The sequence below is a fragment of the Lycorma delicatula genome, chromosome 4 (assembly GCF_047948215.1).
Source record: "Lycorma delicatula isolate Av1 chromosome 4, ASM4794821v1, whole genome shotgun sequence".
NCBI classification, from domain to species: Eukaryota; Metazoa; Arthropoda; class Insecta; order Hemiptera; family Fulgoridae; genus Lycorma; species Lycorma delicatula.
The window spans coordinates 101,518,435-101,541,512 of record NC_134458.1 but is presented as its reverse complement, the minus strand read 5'-3'; the positions used below and the strand labels follow the sequence as shown (position 1 = coordinate 101,541,512).

General features: G+C 31.9%; 1 protein-coding gene across 4 annotated transcripts in view; it reads left to right on the top strand.

The window, feature by feature from the left end:
• LOC142323707 (carboxypeptidase D-like) overlaps positions 1-23,078 on the top strand; it is a 205,409-nt gene that overhangs the window by 111,390 nt on the left and 70,941 nt on the right. For all 4 annotated transcript variants that reach the window (XM_075363834.1, XM_075363832.1, XM_075363830.1 and 1 more), the window contains exon 2: positions 4,631-5,097. In XM_075363834.1, coding sequence (XP_075219949.1) covers positions 4,650-5,097 — 448 coding nt within the window. In that variant the 5' untranslated portion in view covers positions 4,631-4,649. The remainder of the gene's footprint in view (positions 1-4,630; positions 5,098-23,078) is intronic.

Genomic DNA, 23,078 nt, shown 5'->3' with positions numbered 1-23,078 from the left:
ACCGAAAACCATCGTGGGTGAAGCCGCGACGAATAAATACTATATATACAGATCGGTAAAAACGTATTGCAATCCTTAAATAACTTTTCAATAGTTAAACACAAACGAGCTGTTATTTCGTTATGAAACTGCTGTACCCTCAAGCACCCAAAGGGAAACTCAAAAACTTTAAATGGAAAGAGTAACTTTTTGACATATCACTTTAAAGAACATTGAAAAACAAAAAGTTTGAAAAAAGCTTAGGACTACGATAACTGTTAACAAAATGGCAGTAATTAATTATTTTCATAGCTAGTTTTAAAAGTCGCCGACAGTTAAACCAAAGTAGTAATTCTATAACAAAAAATAATTCGTTTTGAGATAGGAAAAACTGGAAAATTTTGTTTAATTATTTTAGTGTTTCATTGATGAGCAGTGTTATTTAAGAAGTACTACAGACCACTTTAGTAAAATCTCTATCAGTAACACAAAATTTTAACTCCTTTATATTTGGACCGAATTAAGGACCTTATTTTTTTTTGTTGAAGTCTGTAATTATAATAGAATTTGGATTACCGAAAATGAATTTACACCCCACTTCACCCTACAATAATTTTTTTTTTATATTAATACGAATAAATAAGTAATTATTTAATTATTAAAATGTAATTGCATTGATTTATTATTCCGTACACGTATGAAGATATTTTACGACATTTTGCATAAAATATTTCATAATGTTCATTGTACTATATATAATAAACTATTTAAATTATAATAATCAACAGAATCGTAAAAAAATAAAAACAAAAATATTTTATGAACAACATAAAATAAATTTTATTAAGGAGAAAAATATAAATTCTCGATATTTAACGTATTTTATTTTATTTCAATAAACACATTTATTATATATTTGAGAAATAAGAGGGAGAGAAAGTAATAATACAAAAAAAAACCTATATTAATAAAAAAATAATACAGATATTTATGATGGTGTTTTATACTTTTATAGCGACTAAAATTACATCATAATATTACACGTTTTTATTTTTATCCTAGTAAAGTAACGTAACTATATAAGAATTTATATATGATCATATATATGTCAACTGATATGACCCTACGAAAAAATAAATTTCCTCTTCTAATAATGATCCTGCTCTTAGATATATTTATCTTTTCTTTTTTTTTAATACTGGAAAATTTAACAACTTCAAATTTTTACCATATAGAAAAATAAAATATTTTATATAATAGGTATTTATTTACAATTTATTATTTAAAAGTAATTTCTAAAAAATAAATAAATTTAGGGTCTTTCATTTTCAGCGCAAAAAGTAAAATTGGAATAAAACAAAACGTATGTGTAATACGAGTATAACCCAAAAATTCTCTTTTTTTAAGCTTATAAAATTACATTACGTTCGAAAAACGATATTATTCATATGACCACTAAGGCTTTGCTTTGATATAGTAACAATCAAATACATCAACAAACTTTTGCGTAACTCTTTCACACAAATCAGCTCGAATTTCACTAACAACGCGTCGAATATTTCCTTTCAAGTCGTCAATCGTTAATGGTTTGTTGCTATAAATTTTCGACTTATAACTACAGACAAAAAATCTAAGGGGATCAAATCACATGATCTTGGTGGCCAATTGACATTACCATTTCGTGAAATTATAGAAAAAACCAAACTTTTCAGCAATAACTGAATCGTTTCAGCAGCTGTGTGGCATGCACCATCCTGGTTAAACCACATCTCATTCAAATCAAACTTTTCCAAATCTGCAAACAAAAAAATCACGAACCGTAGCTCTATAGCGTTCACCATTTACTGTAACAGCCTCTCCTTGCTTATTTTTGAAAAAAAATGGCCCGATGATGATCATCAACCCATAATCCATTCTAAACAGTGATCTTTTTTCGAATGTAATGGTCGCTGTTGAATCATTTGTGAATGACTGGAATCGTCCTAAATACCGCAATTTTACTTGCTTACAAAGCCATCAAGCCAAAAATGAGCCTCATCAGAAAAGATGATCTTTTTTATGAAAATTTGGATCCGCTTCCGGCTGCTCTAAAATCCAATCAGCAAACCATTTAACAAAGAATGATAATGGCTTTAATTCTTGAGTTAGTTGAATCGTATACTAGTGTGGACCAAGATCTTGACGCAAAATTCGCCACGTTGTTGAAGAAAGCCCCAATCGTTGTAAAACCAATAAATTTCAATTTTCACGAACACTTGCACTTAAAACAGCAATAATCTCTTGACTCCTAACATTTTTTATGTGAACTGGTGTTTCAACATCAAGTAGAGAAAATCTTCTTCGAATTTTTTTAACCATACTATGAATGGTGTTTTTGTTTGGCCGATTATCCACATCATAATATTGCAAAGTGTACAATACGCAGCCGTAATCGATTCCATACTTCCATAACAGATTTTTATGATTTTTGAACGTTAGTGAGGCGTGTAGCGTTCCATGAGGATCTGTCATAACAAATGACACTTGAAAAATTAAAAAAAAAAACAAAAAAAACAATTAACGTCACCACCACAATCTGTCAGTATTATGCGCTCAATTTGAAAGACCCTTAAAAATGTGAAAAAATTATAGCTGAAGGTAATGTAGGGTGGTTACAAATTTTCCCCCCGTTAAATAAAACTATAGGACCGTCATTTCAGATTAATAAAATTACATGTTTATGTTTTATTCGTTATTTATTGTAATCGATATTACTTTCTGTACCATTTACTATGCGATGTTTTAAGTACATAATTTAGACCGCAGTGTGAAAGTAAAACTTTTTAAAACGACGGTTATTTTTAATGTAAGTGTGTTATTGTAAGCGTGATTTTTATTGTTTGCTATTATTTAATTATTTTTCAAGTAAAATAAAATATTTTTTTATAAAACGAAATTGTATAAACTATTTTTATACCTTTATTTTACTGTTTCTCCTTTGTAATCTTATTTGATATTTCCCGCTTTTTAACTATACGAAATGTTAGGATTTCTTGTCGTAGTATACCAGAAAAATACTTTAAGAAGAAAATTATTCCTAAATTTTGGGAAATTTAACATAAATATATACAAATGTATGTGTGTGTGTCTTTTATGCGTGATTGTACATATATATAACAAAGTAGAAGGATCTGAGAAAAAGAAGAACCTTTTTTTGTATTGGAAGAATAAAAAACTGAAGAAAACAATTTTTTTCAAATTTTCGCCAAAACTCGTTTGTTTTAATTTAACCATATTTAAGAATTTGGTTTTCATTTTTTACAAAATAAAATACTTAAAATTTTATCATAAAAAACAAATAAATTATGTTGAGCTGTGATAACTGATAACTTAATTATCACAGCTCAACATAATTGAATGTCAATAGGTTTTGGTATTTTAAATAATTTTGTTTATAATGAAGAAAATTTGAAATTTTTTCTTGATGATATCGCCCCATACGCGGGATACGGAAATAACATTTTTTTAGCGTATGAAAAAATGCCATGCCTCACCGGGATTCGAACCCGGAACCTCCGGATGGAGAGGCTGAGACGCTACCACTCCACCACGGAGATCGGCAACATAAATAGTGCGAAAAATAAATAAATGAACAACACTTCACAATTTTTGCTAAGTAGTTTTGAAATACGCTGTATTATTATAAACATTAACCGAAAACTAATCGAAAATAGTTACCTGAATGAATATATTCAAGAAATAGCGTACAGATTTTCCGTAGATTATCTGAGAAAGATTCCGGATCTCTGGATATAACTTTTATTTAGAAAATTAATCAATTTCATTTTTTGTGGGGCCAATATTATAACCAAAATTACGTGATAGTATCTCACAATGAAAATGTCTTAACGAAATACACAGTTACAAAATACTTTTACAAATTTTAACAGAAATTTGACACACATCTGTCGGTTGTGCAGTAGTAAGAATAATTAAATATTAAAAATCTTTGCGCAGTTCTGAGTAAGAAGACCGAATTTTTGTTTTATTTCGTATAATTTTTTGCGCAAGAAATATACAAAACATAATTTAAATGAGAAAACTAAAAAGCAAATTTTTTTATTTAATATTAACTTTTTTTTTTACAAGAAAATTAAATTATTATAATAATTTGATGAAATAATTTAAAATAACCAGCAGACTTTATACACACAAACATCAAGTTTAAACTCGCTCACCATTGTGACAATGCATAAGCGCGTATGAAAAATAAACCAATACAAAGGCAACATAATCTTAAATTGAGGTTACGCTGTCTGTTGTCGACCTTAAATTGAGCGTAACTGGAGAACGACTCAACTAATCTTCTTGAAATTTTCACATGCGCAACTTCAGATTCACTACTCAAGCATATCTAAATTTTAATGAAATTGATTCACTAATTTCGGAGATTTACGAGTCACAAATTTTATACATAGGTTTATATATATATATACACAAGGAAATTACATTTTTAATTAATGGTATTTGCGTGCCCCTCATTCCTCAAAACGTAAAGTAAATTCAATTTCAACCCCCCAAATCCACCGTGACAGAAAGTAATACCGTAGTTTTCTTTGAAAAGTCTGTAAAAAACTTGTATAATAAATTTCTTTCTTCTTTTCTTTTTCAGGGGCTACTAAAGGATAATAATGAAGACATCGAGTTGGTGGACGTCCTCTGTGGCGGTGGTTGTATTTTATTTATTTGTATGGGCAGTACAAGAATCATTTGGAGAAGAATTAACATCAATAGATGATACATCAGCGAGTGTAAGTGGTAAAACGACAGGTCAAGGATCAGATATAGAACAGTATATAGGTGGTTTAAGAAGTAGTAACGGTAACAGCGGTAACAATAATAATCCTTCACCGAAAGATTCAGATGACGTCAGCATCAGAGAGGATTCTCCGCCGTCAAATCATCGTTATCATACGGCATACTTAAGTGAATCGGCACCTGCAGCGTATGCACCTCTTGATGATTATTCGCTTGAATTCAAATATCATAACTATGACCAGATGACAAAGTACCTTCGGATGACGTCATCGAGGTTTCCTCATTTAACTGCTTTGTATTCAATAGGAAAATCTGTACAAGGTAAGTTCTTAAATACTTATTCTTACACTCATAATATAGTAATTAATGTAAAAATTTTAATTCAGAAATTTAAATTAAATGATTTGAAAGTATCATAAATAGTGAAAATATAGCTGATTTTACAGCTTTTTGGCTAACCTGATAAAACACGTTTCCTGAAAAAAATAACAGGTTTTCTTATATTGATCTGATAAAATTTGCCTTAAACTCAACAATGCAAAACAAAAGCCATCTTTTTACAATTAACAATTCCTAGACTCGAACCTTCAAAAACACATTTATTTATGCACATAACCAAGTACACGCTGGGTCCCAATTACTATTGACTTTTACTTTTTTTTTTTTAATGATTAAATGAGAAATAATTTTGCAACTTGTTCTGCACCAGTACTAATCTGTACATTTAATAAATGCGAAACCCACCGGGTTGGTCTAGTTGTGAACGCGTCTTCCCAAATCAGCTGATTTGGAAGTCGAGAGTTCCAGCGTTCAAGTTCTAGTAAAGCCAGCTAATTTTACACGGACTTGAATACTAGATCGAGGATACCGGTGTTCTTTGGTGGTTGGGTTTCAATTAACCACACATCTCAGGTATGGTCGAACTGAGAATGTACAAGACTACACTTCATTCACACTCATACATATCATCCTCTGAAGTATTATCTAAACGGTAGTTACCGGGGGCTAAACAGGAAAAAAAATCTTTGCTAATAACAATAATAATCACTAAAAAAAAATTAAAAAACATATTTATCTTTATCAAATCAAAATTGTTTTCGAGTAACTCAACAATATATTTCAGCTTACGAGAAAGGGAATGCTTCTGATATTATGTTTAATAAATTAAATTTTGTTTATGTTTTACAATATTACATAAAAGAGATGATGCATTAATCATAGGAAAATGATTTATCATGTTTATCAGCGACTATTCTCGTTGTTATTTACATTTTATATATCGGTTGAAATATTTGAACAAAGAAGCAAAATTACGATTTGGTCAATATTTATTCTCATCATCCAAACGGGTACACTTTCAGGCTCCTGTGCGGTAAACAGTAACTAACAAACAACAAATGAGTCGGCACCTAGCTCTCTAAAATTTTTTATCAAGTCACATGTCCCCCGCATCACCATGATTGCATTACCACGATCGCCCTCCTCTCATCGAATACGATCACCCGACTTCCTTCTCAGTAGTAGCAAAAACCTGAAAAATGCAGCGTCAGCTGCTACTTTAATAGATCACAGACCATCTTCCTCCTACTCAACAAAATGCGATGATGAGCTGCGGAACAAATTTTAGTGTAGTTTAACCGCCGACATTCCCAGCTACAATATCGGTGGAGCTGAAGCGCTCCGCCAATGAGAAGTTACGTACAGGAAGCCCAGACTGGTTTCACCCTTAAACCCACCGGGTTAGTCTAGTGGTTAACGGGTCTTCCCAAATCAGCTGATTTGGAAGTCGAGAGTTACAGCGTTCAAGTCCTAGTAAAGCCAGTTATTTTTACACGGATTTGAATACTATATCGTGGATACCGGTGTTCTTTGGTGGTTGGGTTTCAATTAACCACACATCTCAGGAATGGTCGAACTGAGAATGTACAAGACTACACTTCATTTACACTCATACATATTATCATCCTCATTCATCCTCTGAAGAATTATCTAAACGATAGTTACCGGAGGCTAAACAGGAAAAAAGAAAGAAAGAAAAGACTGGTATCACCCGCTAAGCGAGGTAAAAAAACTGCTTTCCCTAAACGATAAGCGCTACAAATAACCCGACCAGTCAAAACTCAATTAGTCAATGTTTTGATGTTATCACGTCTTGGGAACTAACATTTCGCACATAGGTCTAAAGCCTGCTGTACAGCCGAGCCGTAAGATCCCCATATTTAGTCTTCTGTGTAGACTCAAATTATTGGTGCGCCACACCACTCTCTCCGTTCCTAGCCCTGATGGGTTTTACCGGAGGTCATCTTTTAGATCTTCAATACTTAATTATATATTACAATCATCAGTACCGCCCCTATCTGGATGGTAACGATGAAAATGCTTCGACAGACATTTCCATCGGTGTTAAAACCCATCAACTAACAGAAGATACTTTTCAAACTCACATAAACCGAATCTAAAAACTGATAACCGATAAAAATTTATAAATTGAGCTATAACAAAATATTCACCTCAGACCCTCAAAAAATTGTAAATAACATGGCAATTTCGACCTACCATACCAAAGCAACCAAAATTATAAATCAACCCACGAATATACCAAACAACAACCGGGCACAGTTGCTGAATGAGTTTACTCTGGCGGAAAAGTAACCATACGAGTCCCTAGCCACCCAGCCTACTCTTCTACACTAAACTCCCTCTGCAGTCCTTTCGAGCGCCAAAAACCTTTAAAATCTTTCTACAATGTGCCACTCATCTCTAACTTTCCAGTTAGCCTGCAGATCTAAACTCGAACTAATACCCTCAAGCTCCCTGACCACTTCTGCGCGCCTAAATTCATATTTTGAGCAGACGTACAGCACATGATAGGCATCATCCGACACTAAGCGTTGAAGATATTGACCCGAGTCAGTCAAGCCAAATCGAGTCAGCCTGTCCCGAAGTGCGTCATACCCCAAAAGGAACTGAGTCACATGCCGGTTTGGGGAGATCCATGAGGCGGCTCCCAACGCCCTTGCGTCTGGAAAGTGACCCTGCGTATACCTCCCGCCCATCTGTCGTCTCATCCCACCTGTCCTGGCAAGTACCAAAACTTTCTTCCTTTATTTCTCGAATATGCTACGTCAATTCACCAGATTTCTTCGCAGCGTAACATAACTGACGTTCCAACGCAAGGACGTCAATCGGTTTAACAGCCGCAATAACTTGAACTGCCTCACGTGAACTAGCCCTATAGTCCCCCGTCACAGTAAGTAACAGTAAACGCTGAGCCCTCAAAAATACCTCATTTTGTTTGCCCAAACAGGTGCTGCGTAAAGCATAATCGCCTCGCATACACCTTTATACAAAATTATCATTGTTTTAAATTTTAGACCCCAATCGGGATGGACCACGCTACGAAAGCCGAAGAAGGCATCACGCGCCTTCTTAGCGACACTCCGAACGTGCTCCTTGAATTTCAAATTCTCATCAAGGAGTACACGCAAATACCGTTGCAACGAGACGTAACGAATAGAATGGCCGATCATCGAAATACGGGCTCGCTGCGTAGCGGTCAAACCATCCTTAAGCAGCATCATGGTGGTCTTCTCAGGGCTATACACCACTTTGTGTTGACTGCTCCTCACCTCTAGTACTTTATAAGCTGGAGTTGCCCGGGATTCAACTTCATTCCGCGAGTCTGCTTTGACCAGCAGAAGCCCATCATCATCGGCATAAGCGATGACACGACATCCGCTAGGCAACCTCAACCGCATGAGAGAGTCAAACTCCACAATCCAAAGCAGAGGGCTCAGCGCACTGTCTTGTGGACACCCCTTGGCAGCATCTTACTCACCTCAGTGCTACCATCACAAAGCACTACATATCGGTTACAAAAGTAACATTGTAGCACCCGATCTCATCACGCGTACACGGCCATTACGTCAACACTGGTTTAATGTAATTTCCTGTTCCTTTACGTTTATAACTAATTATTTTTCTTCAAAATATTTAATAAATCTTACAGCCTTAATTATCTGTATTATCTTATTTTTTTATTTTATTCGTCTCTTCCAGTTTTATCTTCTTCATTTCTTACTAAGCATTAAAACAATCAAAAGATTCTTCTTTAATTGTTGTTATTAAAATAATCATTACTATTATCTTTTCTGCTAAGATCACAATAATTTCTGTTTAGTATTGTTTACCTCTCTTAGCTTCATTCTTTTATCACATGTTGACGCGATTCGGAACCACACCACTGTCAAAACTTATTACACTCATAGAGTACAATATTCAATAGAGGTAAACAGTACTCAACATAGAGATTCTTTTTCATTATAGCATCCTCCACAAGTATTTCTAATTTTTAAGATTATTATATTTTACTTTAAAACATTTAATTTTAAATAACTTCCAGAAATACACCACAGAAATTCCAAAATCATGTAATCATCTTTTTGTCTTTATAGCTATGTTTTATGTATGTGTGTAATATATATATTATAAAATTCTGTACATGAAAGATTTTTGTAAATTTATGTTCAAAAATATCAATTTAAATACAATTTTTATTATTATTATATTATTACTTTTTTACATGTTATATTCTGCTAAATTTGTAACAATTTAGTTAAAAACAAAAATGAAACAAAATATTTAGGATTTTTAAACTTGTTAGTTAAAAAAAAACTAGAATACATTTTTTAACATGCTAATTAGAATAAGTATTACCATTATCGATCACCGATTTATTACCTCTCATCAAAGAAAGCAATTTTTTATTACGTCCTTTCTCTTAAGCCTCAAGGAAGTTCACTTTGTTAAAAAAGAAAAAACTGAACATTTATAGGTACAAGTATTAAATGTAAAGTATCCGCATTAGTCATAGAGGAAAGGAAAAAAGAGTTCAAATCAGAAATTCTGTTGAACGAACATTAATTGAATAGATTAACAGCCAGCCGTAAATTGTGTTGAACTAGCTTTCTTTTTTCTCGCTTTTTTCTATCCTTTTATTTAATTTTTGTATCTTTTTTTACCTTTTCACAATAAAAAAAAAAAAACTATTATAATGTCGGAACTGTAAAAGGATGAGTCTTATCCTTTGTCTACGATTTCACTATTCATGTTCATGAACTATGCAGAGTGTGTGCGCTCGCCCGTGTAGTATGTTATACTCTGTCAGTACGTTGTGGATATAGATACGGTTGAGGTTTTTTTTAAGCGAAACATAGTAATTTTTCTTTTACAGTACTACAAACAAATGTTAACGTACTATCTCAATTTTAAAAAAAAATTTACAAAAGAAAAACAAAGAGAAATAAATCAAAAACGTTAATTATTATCTTTATATACAGAGCGTGACTAATTTTTATACAATTTACAGTAATTACTGCAGTAAAAGTCAATGTTATATGTTTTCATTGACAATTCCAGAATACTGTAATTAATTTCTGTTCAATCGGTAAACAATGAAAAAAAATGTTTTTATACAGAGAGTTCGGAAAGTCGCTGTGCAGTATGCTTTAGAATTATGCGGTGCATTTAGATTTATTGCGGTTCTTTCGGCGTTAGGTTGGTTACCCTGCGGGTTCGTTGGACACTGCACAGTAATAAACCAAGATGTCAGTTGCTGAGTTGCGATTTGACATGCTTCGTTTCGTCTCGTGTTTCGTGTATCGAAATCAATAGTTGTGAGAAACGTGATTGTTCTTTCGGTAGAGGAACGCATTTTTCTCGTTTAACACGTCTTTCGTGAAGGTGACAAGTATACTAATTTAGTAAAGCACAAGTTTTCTTATTTGTTCTAAAGACCGCATTTGTTCTAAAGAGATCTAAAAAGACCGCATCAGATCACGTCATGCGTGGTCTGATGCGGTCTTTAGAGCTTTTATGGGTTTATTACCTATTCAACAAAACTATTTTACGCTAAACATGTTTTTCGATACCAATTTTTTTGTCTTTTACCCGAGATTTCTCAAAATCTACTAAAAATATAGTTCTGGGACTTACTTTTTTCTTTTTCTTTAATTTTCAAGGTCAGATTTCATATAAAACCACTAAATTAACCCGTCATTTTGGGTCTACATTTTACAGTTTGCCTTAATTTTACCTAATACGCAGAAATTAGAGCAAAATATTTTGCCAGCCGACACTCGCTAACGAAAAAAACTAATAAAAAATAAGTAAAGTATTCCGAACTTTTGTTTAAATGAATTTTCTTCTTCTTTATTTTTATCGGTAGTACAAGTGAAAGTTTCTTACATTCTTCGTCAATCACTCTATATTATGTAGGAATTTAGGTAGGGTATTTTCTAAACTCCTGACAGAATTACAGATGGTTGAAAAGGATCTAAAAACTGTACAGTTAAACTCTAACTTAATTTGTTGATAATCCCTCTCTCTCTCTCTCTCTCTCTCTCTCTCTCTCTCTCTCTCTCTCTCACTCTCACTCTCTCTGATGTAATGGAAAAATGCCGAATTTCATCCGATTAAGTATTATATGTTGCCCAGCTGTTAATAAATCATAAAACAAACGTAGATTATTGAATTTATCAACGTATTCATAGTAAGAGATATATAAATTGACGGTTTTATGCTTGGGAAGCATAAAACTGATGTCAAAAGAAAACTTCTAAGTGAAAAAAGTGTTCACTTTGCAAAAAATAGAAAAAAACCAGTTTTTTTAAGAAATTTTCGGAATAGTCGAATTTAGAAAATAATTTACGGTGATAAAAATATGAATATATCCATTTTTTAACCCTTATTTATCAGTTTGCCGAGTATCAATTCGAATTTTTTCCAAAAACAAAAAAAAACATTTTTCCAAAAGAAGCGAATTCCGGGATGTGACGGGCGTTCTGCAATAAATTTGGTGTCGTTGGAATCGACAGTTCAATACGAATTTGGCTATAACAATTTTAAATCGAAATGAAAAGAAGATGCGTGACGTACGTAGATTTGAAACTATTTTATAAATTAAATAGGAGCGTGAAACAGCAGTTCTCTCTTTAAAGTACAGTCTGGTTTTAATGTAATGTGTACTTGCAGCTTCTTATTATCAATTTATTTACAAATTCATCACGATGTTACAACATGATATTTTTTGAATCTAAATTCAAAAATTAAATAAAATTATTTAATTGTTTATTAGACATTTGAAAAAACTACGCATTAAGAAAGAAAGATCGATTAATATTTTTATAGTTGCAGCCAGGATGTGTGTGTTCAGGTAAAACTGTTTACTTAACGAGAGAGCTTTCTTACTGTGCAGACTTACCAAATATTTAACCATCCATGAAAATATATTTATTTCATTTATAAATTTTAATTTAAAAACATAAAATTTTCTAAAAATTCTGCGCAAGAAGACCGACTTTTCGTTAATTTAAATCGCTTTTGATATTTCACTATTTTAATACATTTACTACTTTTCGAAGAAAAGTATTAGTTTCGGTTGAATTGGGGGGCGGGGGGAATAAAATGAATTTTCATTACTTTTTGAGGTATGAGGAGTAGGAAAATACCATTCACTTCAATCGGGGTACCATTATATATTTATTTATTTATTTATATACATTATTTATTTATTATTTATATATAAATATATAGCCCGTGCAAATTTGGAGGCCTATGTATTTCTTGGTTTTAAAATCTCCGAACTAATCTATCAATTTCATTGAAATTTATATATGCTGTAGTAGTGTATCTGAAGTTGTGTGTGTAAAATTTTATTAAGATTGGTTGGATCGTTCTTCAGTTACTTTCGATTTAAGGTCGAAAAAGTTTGAGCGGGGCTAGTTAAAACAACGGTTTCTTATGATGCTGCGATTTATAATGTTGACGTCCTTTACTTGCGATATCTATTGTTAGCAAACCAAATTATTATATTATTAAACCAAATTAAAAAAATATTAAAACCGAATTAAATTAACAAAAGTCGGTCTTCTTGAGTAGAACTGTGCAAGAGTTGTTTTTTTGTGTCAACATATTAAGATGGCAGTCATTCACAATGTTATATAACGCCTAGTAAACTTAGTACACGCAAAAAAGATTTGATTTAGATATGATACGGAAGTAAGGGTGGAAGGAATTTTTAATAATTTTTACAATAAGATCATGTATATAAACAGCTACGGATATAGCTCACATCTTAATAATTTTATAAATAGTATTTTAGACTGAAATACGAAATGTATTTTTATATGTTGTCCTTACACATCCAGTACTGAGCCCTTGCAGGCATGTGGCCGTGAATACATGCTAAACAGCTGATCACGCTCATACGCGTGATAGTACAACGGCTTTTCTATCTCTACTGGTGGGTGTTAGTATGTTACAATTGACTCGGTATCGTACGTTGGCGCATCAGAAACGTTTATATTTTGTTACTGTGCAGTTCACAGTTGCATTGAATCGACTTTTTTTGGTGGAATTTTTAATTTACGTAACCTTCATCCCTTTTGTAAGAGGATAGATAATAAATAAATTTATTTTATAAATTATTTGTATTTCAATTAGTATCGATTAGACGATTATGTTTTACTTTTATTTTATAATTATATATTCGTACTATTATTCTCATTTTAAACTAATACTTTTTGGCGATTATTTATATCCTTTATAATAAAACTAAAGGCAAATGGTTCACACAAGTCCAAGAAGACCGAAAAGAACTGAACAGATTATAACGATGAGAAATTTTTAAAAAATATTAAAAGATGAAAATAAAAGGTTTTAAGAAGCGCCAAAACGCAAGAGCAGAACTTTCTGAAGAACAAAGGAAAAAGATATCAGAAAGAATGAAGAGGTACTTCTCAGATAGAAAAACAGAAAGTCTGATGTGGGCACAACATGATTCCCTTGTACGCCTACTAAATTACATATACACATTTTTTGCTGCACTTCATTTGAAAGTGCGATACGATCCTCCAATTCTTCAATAAAGTGATTAGTTACAAAATTGTTGAAATTAGAGAACGTGTACGCAAATTAAGATCAGAAGAATTATATCAAACTAAAGAGCGATTAAATGATCGGCAACAATAATCAAATAATCGACTCCGACTTAGGAAGAATATTGTCCGACAATATCAGAGGAGTAATGAACTAAAAGATAAGAATTTTTTGTAATTTATTAAAGATCGGGCATGAATGGCTCAGTGTATATGTTGTTCTTGTGAGGGTCTATTTTTCAGTCACTCTGTGGTTAACTTTAATTAGATAAGATTAAACAGAAATTCCAGAATAATTAAATAAAATTAAACAGAAATTAAACTAGAAAATCCAAAAATAATACGATTCTAAATTATAATTTTCAATTGATATTAAATGATCAGATTTTTCACCAAATCTATTAGATATACACTTATGTAATAATGACTGCTAAATTACATACACACATTTTTAAAAATACATAAAATTTTATTTTACTAATAATTTCTGATTTTTTTTATTGTTATTATTGAATAATTATTACTGTAAAAAGGTTTTTACTCTCACGGGTTAATAATTATTAATAAATCAATATATTTAAATTAAAAAAAGGAGATGAAGTTTGATTTGAACCGATGTGCCTTCCCTTGTAAGATCCAAATATTTCATTAATTAAAATTTTATTTGGTTATAACTCTGAAACCGATGAAAATAAATACCACTTACGATATATCGTTGAAAAGCTCTGAACGAGGGATAATTACTCCAGTTAAGAAAAAGTCAAAAGTCCAAATTGTTTTGGGTTTTGGACCTTTTTGAACAATTTTGGTTCGATCTATTGCAATCAAAAGGAGAGGTGCACGCACAACTAGATGTTATAACAATCCTAAATCCAAAATTTCAACAACCTACAGCTAATCGTCTTTGAGTTATGCAAGGTTCATACATACGTACGTACAGACGTAATGCCGAAACTAGTCAAAATGGATACTTCCGTTGAAATCTGACAACCGAGATTTTCGCGATCACAGTACTTCGTACAAAGAAGTAAAAACGAACTGTAGTAGAAAAACTCACTTTTTTAACGTTTATTTGTAATAACAATGTTAAATTGCCAATAAAAAGATATAACTCCTTACTAGACTAAGTAAACAGAAAGCGAATATCAGTTTTATTAAAAACTTAAAGCAAATAAATTAGACCTTTATTTAGAGTAATACAAAGCTAAATTTAACTATGATTTTATCAAAATCTGAAATGGAAACCACATGTCTTCCTTGTACGCCTAATTAATTACATACACATTTTTTGCTGCAATTCATTTAAACTTATTTCATTTGAAAGTGAGATACGATCCTCCAATTCTTTAATAAAGTGGACAGTTGCACAATTACTGAAATATTGATTTTTTATTAACATCAAATATATTTTTAATATCCTTATAAAAAAAAAAAGGTTTAGTTATTTGGGTTATATATATAAAGTTTCTCGTAGCGCTCTCTTACATCCTCTGAGATGGCAGTGCTGCCCTTTTTTACACGACTGTTCAAAAAGGGTGTAATGTATTTAGGGTGTATTATGTTTATTCGACCGCAGCAGTTCTATGCTTGAACCGATTTAGATGTATGACCCAGCGTTCGAATCCTTACGTTACCGGGAGTCATAGGCTATATGTGTGTGTGTGTGTGTGTGTGTATATATATATATATATATATATATATGTGTGTGTTTAAATAAATTTAAAGAATTTGAAAAAATATACTATATGCAAAACAGTTACCCGCACGCTCTTTAATCATCCTATATTAGTAATTATCCTATATTGAAGAGCAGCATTTGTCACCAGCACGCCTAACGCGCTCAGAATGCGCTCGTTTGAAAATCAAATGCGAATTTCAAAAACCGTACCCAGAAGTTTCCGATTTTAACCGCTAGGTGTCGAACTCTTTTTTTTTTTGGAGTCGTGTTGTTTAATTTGTAACAGATTTAAAACTTGTTTAAATTACATAAAACTTCAAATAGAAGACGCTAGAAATGTCTATAAATGTAGAATCACAAAAATTGTGAACAGTTGTAGGCAGTAATTACATTTAAATACACAAATAAAATATAATAAACCGTAGCTAAATAAAAATTTAATAAGACTACCACGAAAATTAGTAAATTTTTCATATATATATATATATATATATATATATACATATTTTTTTTTTAACCAATTTAATCTAATTCACTTTCTCTCGGTTTTAACAATTCTCTTACTTTGTATTACGTTTAAAATATATAATTTAAAAAATAAAACAAGTGAAAACATTTTATACTTAATATCTATAATACATTTTTTGTATGGTCAGCAATGAAGGCCAACCTCTGAATACATACTTGAAAACAGTGAAGTGTAGAGACAATATTTCAATTTTAGAGGTTAACTGTAATTTACCATAACACTATTTATTTTACGAAAGTACGCAGTAAACTGGCAATGTTTATATCGTATTTTCTTATTCTCAAAACTTGTTTTTTATTATAGTATAGTATTTTATTATCGTTTAAATACGAATTATCCTTCTCTCCTCATAACTCAAATAGAAATCATTCGTAAACAAAACTTCTGTTTACTATTTTGCTGGTAATTAAATTTTTTTTTTTTATATGTAGGAAAGCTAAAACGTAAGAATCCGTATTATTTTACAGCCAAAAAAAAAAAATGTTGAAGTTAAAAAATATTGAACACTTTATAGACTACGTTGTACAATTTTTTTGGTACTGACGTATTAACGCCACTGCAGCTACAGCTTTATTTAAAAACAAAGTATTCAATCGGATTTCGATGGAAAATGAACAGTCTCTTTATTAATTTTAATAAATGGTTATTTATATTTATTTATTTTATAAATATAATTTAACCAAACTTAACCTACGCTCGCTAACCTTCACTAATTAACACCGTAATTTTTTGAGTATTTAGTTAATAAAATCAGTAATTATTGCAATTATTTATTATTTAAATAATCAAAACACTCCTGTTAATTAGTCAAGGTTAGCGAGCGAAGCGAGCGTAGGTTAAGTTTGGTTAAATTATATTTATAAAATAAATAAATATAAATAACCATTTATTAAAATTAATAAAGAGACTGTTCATTTTCCACCGAAATCCGATTGAATACTTTGTTTTTAAATAAAGATGTAGCTGCGGTGGCGTTAATACGTAAGTACTTTTTTTTTCATTCATTCGTATCAAAAGGTTTTTTCTTTAATTTTTCATTAATAATATATAATCTATTAAGTGGTAAATTTACTTTACCCATTCATCCAATTTCAATTTATAACGAACATCTTTTAAAGCACATTTAAATAAAAGATTATTTCGTCTCCAGGTAACATTTAGTTAACACCGTTTTATTAGATATTTTCTCCCTCTATGAATGAAGAGACCTTACCGTTGGTGAAGGGGCTTGATTGCTTAGTGATACAGAGTAGCTGGACCGAAGGTGCAACCATACCAGAGAGGTATCTGTTGAAAGACAGAGTAAGGAATGATTCCTGAAAAAAGGCAGCAGCTCTTTCAGTAGTTGTTAAGGGCGTAGGTCAGGACGACTTAAACGGCCATATCAACATCACTCAATCCTCTGAGTACTGCGCATCTGAAAGCAATGTAAAAATACAGCTGCTTTTTTTCCAAGAAAATGTAGCTCTCTGCATTTCCATATAACAAAGATGGAGGCATCTTCCTTGGTAAAATATTCCGGAGGTAAACTAGTCCCTCGTTCGGATCGTCGGGTGGGGACTACTAAGGAAGGGGTCACCAGAAAATTAAAAAATAACATTCTACGAGACTGAGCGTGGAATGTTAGAAGTCTAAAAAAGGTTGGTAGGTTAGAAAATTTAAAGACGGAAATGGATAGGATAAATGTAGATGTAGTAGGAATTAGCGAGGTTCGGTGGGAAGAGGAAAACGACTTTTGGTCAGGTGATTTTAGAATAATTAAATCAGCTTCAAATAATGGGCAGGCAGGAGTAGGTTTCGTAATGAACAAGAAGATAGGAAAGAGAGTAAAGTATTTCAAAATGCATAGCGATAGAATCATTGTAATAAGGATAAAATCAAAACTTAAACAGACAACGATTGTTAACGTCTGTATGCCTACAAGCGCCCATGATGATGATGAGGTAGAGTGTGTATACGAAAAAATTGACGAAGCAATTTAACAGATAAAAGGGGATGAAAATGTAATTATAGTTGGATATTGGAATGCAAGCATTGGAAAAGGCAAGGAAGGAAATATAGTGGGTGAATACGGGCTGGGCAAAAGGAATAAAAGAGGGGACCTATTTATAGAGTTTTGCATGAAGTATAATTTAGTAATTGCCAACACCCAATTTAAAAATCATAATAGAAGAATATACACTTGGAAAAAGCGAGGTGATACTGCAAAGTATCAGATAGATTACATCATGTTTAAGCAAAGATTTAGAAATCAACTCGTCGACTGCAATACTTACCCTGGAGCAGACATTGACAGCGACCATAATTTAGTGATAATGAAATTTAGATTAGGGTTTAAAAATCTGAAGAAAAGGTGTCAGATGTATTGGTGGAATTTAGAGAAGCTTGAGGAAGAGGAGGTAAAGAAGATTTTTGAGGAGGACATCGCAAGAGGTCTGAGTAAAAAAGATAAGGTAGGAAATGTAGAAGAAGAATGGGAGAATGTTAGAAAGGAAATTCTTAAATCAGCAGAAGCGAACTTTGGCGGAACAAAGAGAACTGATAGAAAACCTTGGATTTCAGACGATATATTGCAGCTGACGGATGAACGTAGAAAATATAAGAATGCTAGCGATGAAAGGCCTATCGACGATTAAGAAATACTATAAACAGGAAGTGCAAACTAGCGAATGAAGAGTGGATTAAAGAAAAATGTTCAGAAGTGGAAAGAGAAATGAACATTCGTAAAATAGACGGAGCATACAGGAAAGCTAAGGAAAATTTTGTGGTATATAAATTAACATCTAATAATGTGTTAAACAAAGACGGTACGCCGATTTATAATACGAAAGGCAAAGTCGATAGGTGGGTGGAATATATTGAAGACTTATACGGAGGAAATGAATTAGAAAATGGTGTTATAGAGGAAGAAGAAGAAGTCGAAAAGGATGAAAGGGGAGAAAAAATACTGAGACCTGAATTTAAGAGAGCATTAAACGATCTGAATGGCAGAAAGGCTCCTGAAATAGACGGAATACCTATAGAATTACTGCGCAGTGCAGGTGAGGAAGTGACTGATAGATTATACAAACTGGTGTGTAGTATTTACGAAAAAGGGAAAGTTCCACCAGACTTCAAAAAGAGTGTTATAGTCTTGATACCAAAGAAAGCAGGAGCAGATAAATTTGAAGAATTCAGAACAATTATCTTAATTAGACATGCATTAAAAATCTTAACTAGAATTCTGTACAGAAGAATTGAGAAGAGAGTGGAAGAAGTGTTAGAAGAAGACCAATTTGGTTTCAGGAAAAGTATAGGAACAAGGGAATCAATTTTAGGGTTCATATTAATAGTAGAAGGAAGATTAAAGAAAAACAAACCAACATACTTGGCATTAATAGACCTAGAAAAGGCATTTGATAACGTAGATTGGGATAAAATGTTTAGCATTTTAAAAAAAATTAGGGTTCAAATACAGAGATAGAAGAACGATTGCTAACATCTACAGAAACCAAACTATAACAGTCGTAATTGAAGAGCTTAAGAAAGAAGCCGTAGTAAAAAAGGGAGTCCGACAAGGATGTTCCCTATCCCCGATACTTTTAGTTCTTTACATAGAACTAGCAGTTAATGATGTTAAAGAATAATTTAGAACCAAAATAACATTACAAGGTGAAAAGATAAAGATGCTACGATTTGCTGATGGTATAGTAATTCTAGCTGAGAGTAAAAAAGATTTAGAAGGAACACTGAACGGCATGAATGAAGTCCTACGCAAGAACTACCGCATGAAAATAAACAAAACGAAAGTAATGAAATGTAGCAGAAATAATCAAGATGGACCACTGAATGTAAAAATAGGAAGAGAAAAGATTATGGAGGTAGAAGAATTTTGTTATTTGGGAAGTAGAATTACTAAAGATGGACGAAGCAGGAGCGATATAAAATGTCTAATAGCACAGGCAAATGAGCCTTCAGTCAGAAATATAATTTGTTTACATCAAAAATTAATTTAAACGTCAGGAAAAGATTTTTTAAAGTATATGTTTGGAGCGCAGCTTTATATGGAAGTGAAAGTTGGACGATCGGAGTACCTGAGAAGAAAAGATTAGAAGCTTTTGAAATGTGAGGCTATAGGAGAATATTAAAAATCAAATCGGTGGATAAAGCGACAAATGAAGAGGTGTTGCGGCAAGTGGATGAAGAAAGAAGCATTTGGAGAAATAGAGTTAAAAGAAGAGACAGATTTATAGGCCACATACTAAGACATCCTGAAATAGTCGCTTTAACATTGGAGGGACAGGCAGAAGGAAAAAATTGTGCAAGCACGCAACGTTTGGAATATGTAAAACAAATTGTTAGGGATGTATGATGTAGGGGGTATACCGATATGAAACGATTAGCACTAGATAGGGAATCTTGGAGAGCTGCATCAAACCAGTCAAATGACTGAAGACAAAAAAAATTGGATATTTCATATTTATGAGCCAAATATCCTTTATTCTAATTTGAAACTTAGTGTTTGAAAAGCATATAAATTTGGGTCTTATTTCGAAAGCGAACACATCCTTAATTTTCATTTTCTGAATTCCTAATATCGTTATGTAAATAAATTATTATCGATTGAGTAACAATATACAATATTAAATCGATAATATTTGTCTTATCTGTCGTTGTAGAAACAATATTTCAACTTGTCTTGTGGTATCATAGCTGTATCGTTAGCTAAATGTTACTCGGTGCAGTCAATTTTTTCAATTGTGTACTGCGTATGTTTACTGAGCTTATCACTATTTGTTATTTTTATCCGATATGGGTTCGATTGACTTAATCTATGATGTGCCAGATAAGACTAATGCTGATCGTTTTTTACAAGCCGAAGAAATTTTACATTTTTTTGGCTTGAAATCCAAATCCTAAGTTTTGCGTAGAGGGTAATGAGATGTTTCTTTCGTTAAGCGACCGGGAAGATAAATGACGTTGTGCAAAGGCGAGTTGTTGCAATTTTATTCAACTAAGGAGCGGTACGTGGCTGCAATCCAGCAAACTGAGATCGAAAGATGTTGTTTATTTCCTGTACGCACAGAATAGGGAATGTATCAGTTTTAAATTTTATAACGGAGAATTTAGCATAATAGTGCAACTGTTACCGATTGGAAGTGTGTGCTGAGGACTTGTTACTCCGTAACCCAGTAGTAATAAGCAGGAATGATCTGAACGTGGAAATAGATGAATTTCTTTTTTCAATATGAAAATACAATATAGGGACGGTTTACCCTCAGCAATGGGTGTTTGCGAGAATTTTCAGAGACACAAAAGAATGCTTCGTGTATGCGGTCCCCGATTGAATGAAAGATTCGTTGCTAAGTGTTATAAAGGAGTTTATTAGAATATAATTATATTACATAATGCGACGAATATTATTTCCTATTGTTGGCGGAGTTACGATGATGTACCTATGTATAGCAGAACCGTTCTACGAAGGTACTTTTACCTTTATTTACAGCCGTACACCTACTTCCCTCTGCAAGCGCCTTGCTATAACTGCTCAGCTACAAGGTTCAAATGCTAAACATCAAACTGTTAGTCATCCGGTTAAATTTGGAGATCCTATAACAGGGGCGCTTGCAAACACCGTGGGGAGTTTATGGGCAGCAGCGAAAAAATGGAATTGCAAGGAGTGTGGTACATCGAGATTTGCGATAGAGAGATTTTGCGAATTCATGTGGCGCCAACGTAACATTTACAGGAACTTTCGATCAAAGTTTGCAGGATATCGCCTTATTCTGGCCTCCACAACATTGGATATGACTAATACTCATTTTTATTATTACAATAGTAATTTTAAAAATGTGTCTGCTTTCAAAGTAACACCCATAAATCTTTAAAAAAATAAATAGAAAATATCTGAAAAAAAATAAATACGAAATTTTTTTTTAATTTTGACTGAAAACTTTCATCATGATAGTAGATAAGATCCTGGACCTGAAGAAAAACTGGAAAATTCAGCTTACTAATAAAATAGAACTCATTTATAAAAATATTATGAAAAAATAATCAAATAACTAAAATTCATCTAATAACATACTTACATACACGCGTGCGCATATATATATATTTTTAGAAAGAGAATTATTACATATTTAATACGTCTCAACACATTACACATTATCTGAACTCTTTTAAAATATGTAACAAAATTAATAAAAAAATAAAAAAAAAACAGAAATGAGGTTAGTAATAAAATAAATATTTTGATAAAGGGGGGAGTATCATGTAACAAAAGTTGTAGATTTTTTAATGTATTTTTTAGGCAGTAAAAACAATAAATATGAACAAGTAATGCAGTTATGAAACACAGACCTACACTGTCTAGGAGAGCTTTCAATAAGAAGTTTATTTGTTATTATAAAATACAGAAATGGAGATTACTTTAATTCATTAAAATATTTACGGGGAGTGTAGCTCTGTATGATAACGAAACACGGATAACAGGACATAGAAAGCGGTAAAAGAATGAAGGCATTTGAACATTAATAAGAAAGATGAGAAATTTACAACAGAATTTGTATAGAGACAAATAACTAGGTTGATGAGCCGTGAATTAAGATAATCAGGTTGAATTAATTTAGTAATCATTCGTAAAAACTACAGATGGAAGAAAAATATTAGAATATATAAAATAGATAAATAAGAGTGTAAGACGTGAGATAGAATAATTAATAAAGAACAGAAAGGAATCAGTCATATGACAATTAAAATGTAAATTGGTAATTAAAGCAACAAGAAAACTGCATCTATAAAGTTATCAAACGTTATTTTTAAACTGTATAATTTTATTACACACAAAACATCTGTTAAGAAATTACTGACAGTACATGATAAAAATTACAGAAAAATAAATAATTGATAAACTAGAAGAAAAAAATTTAAGATAAGATAAACTGGACAAACGTGAAATAAATAGCATGTTGATATAAAGAAAAAAATAAAAACGTTGACTTAATTACAAATTTTATTAGCCTACCTACTTTCACGTTCAAGCTTTTTGTAAAAACTTTCTTATAAAACTGGAACTAGAGACATCTTCAACATGTCTGAATTATAGCCTAATGCAATTAAATTATATGTATATAATATGACCCTGACCATTATTCTAGCTCATAATTGATGGAATAAA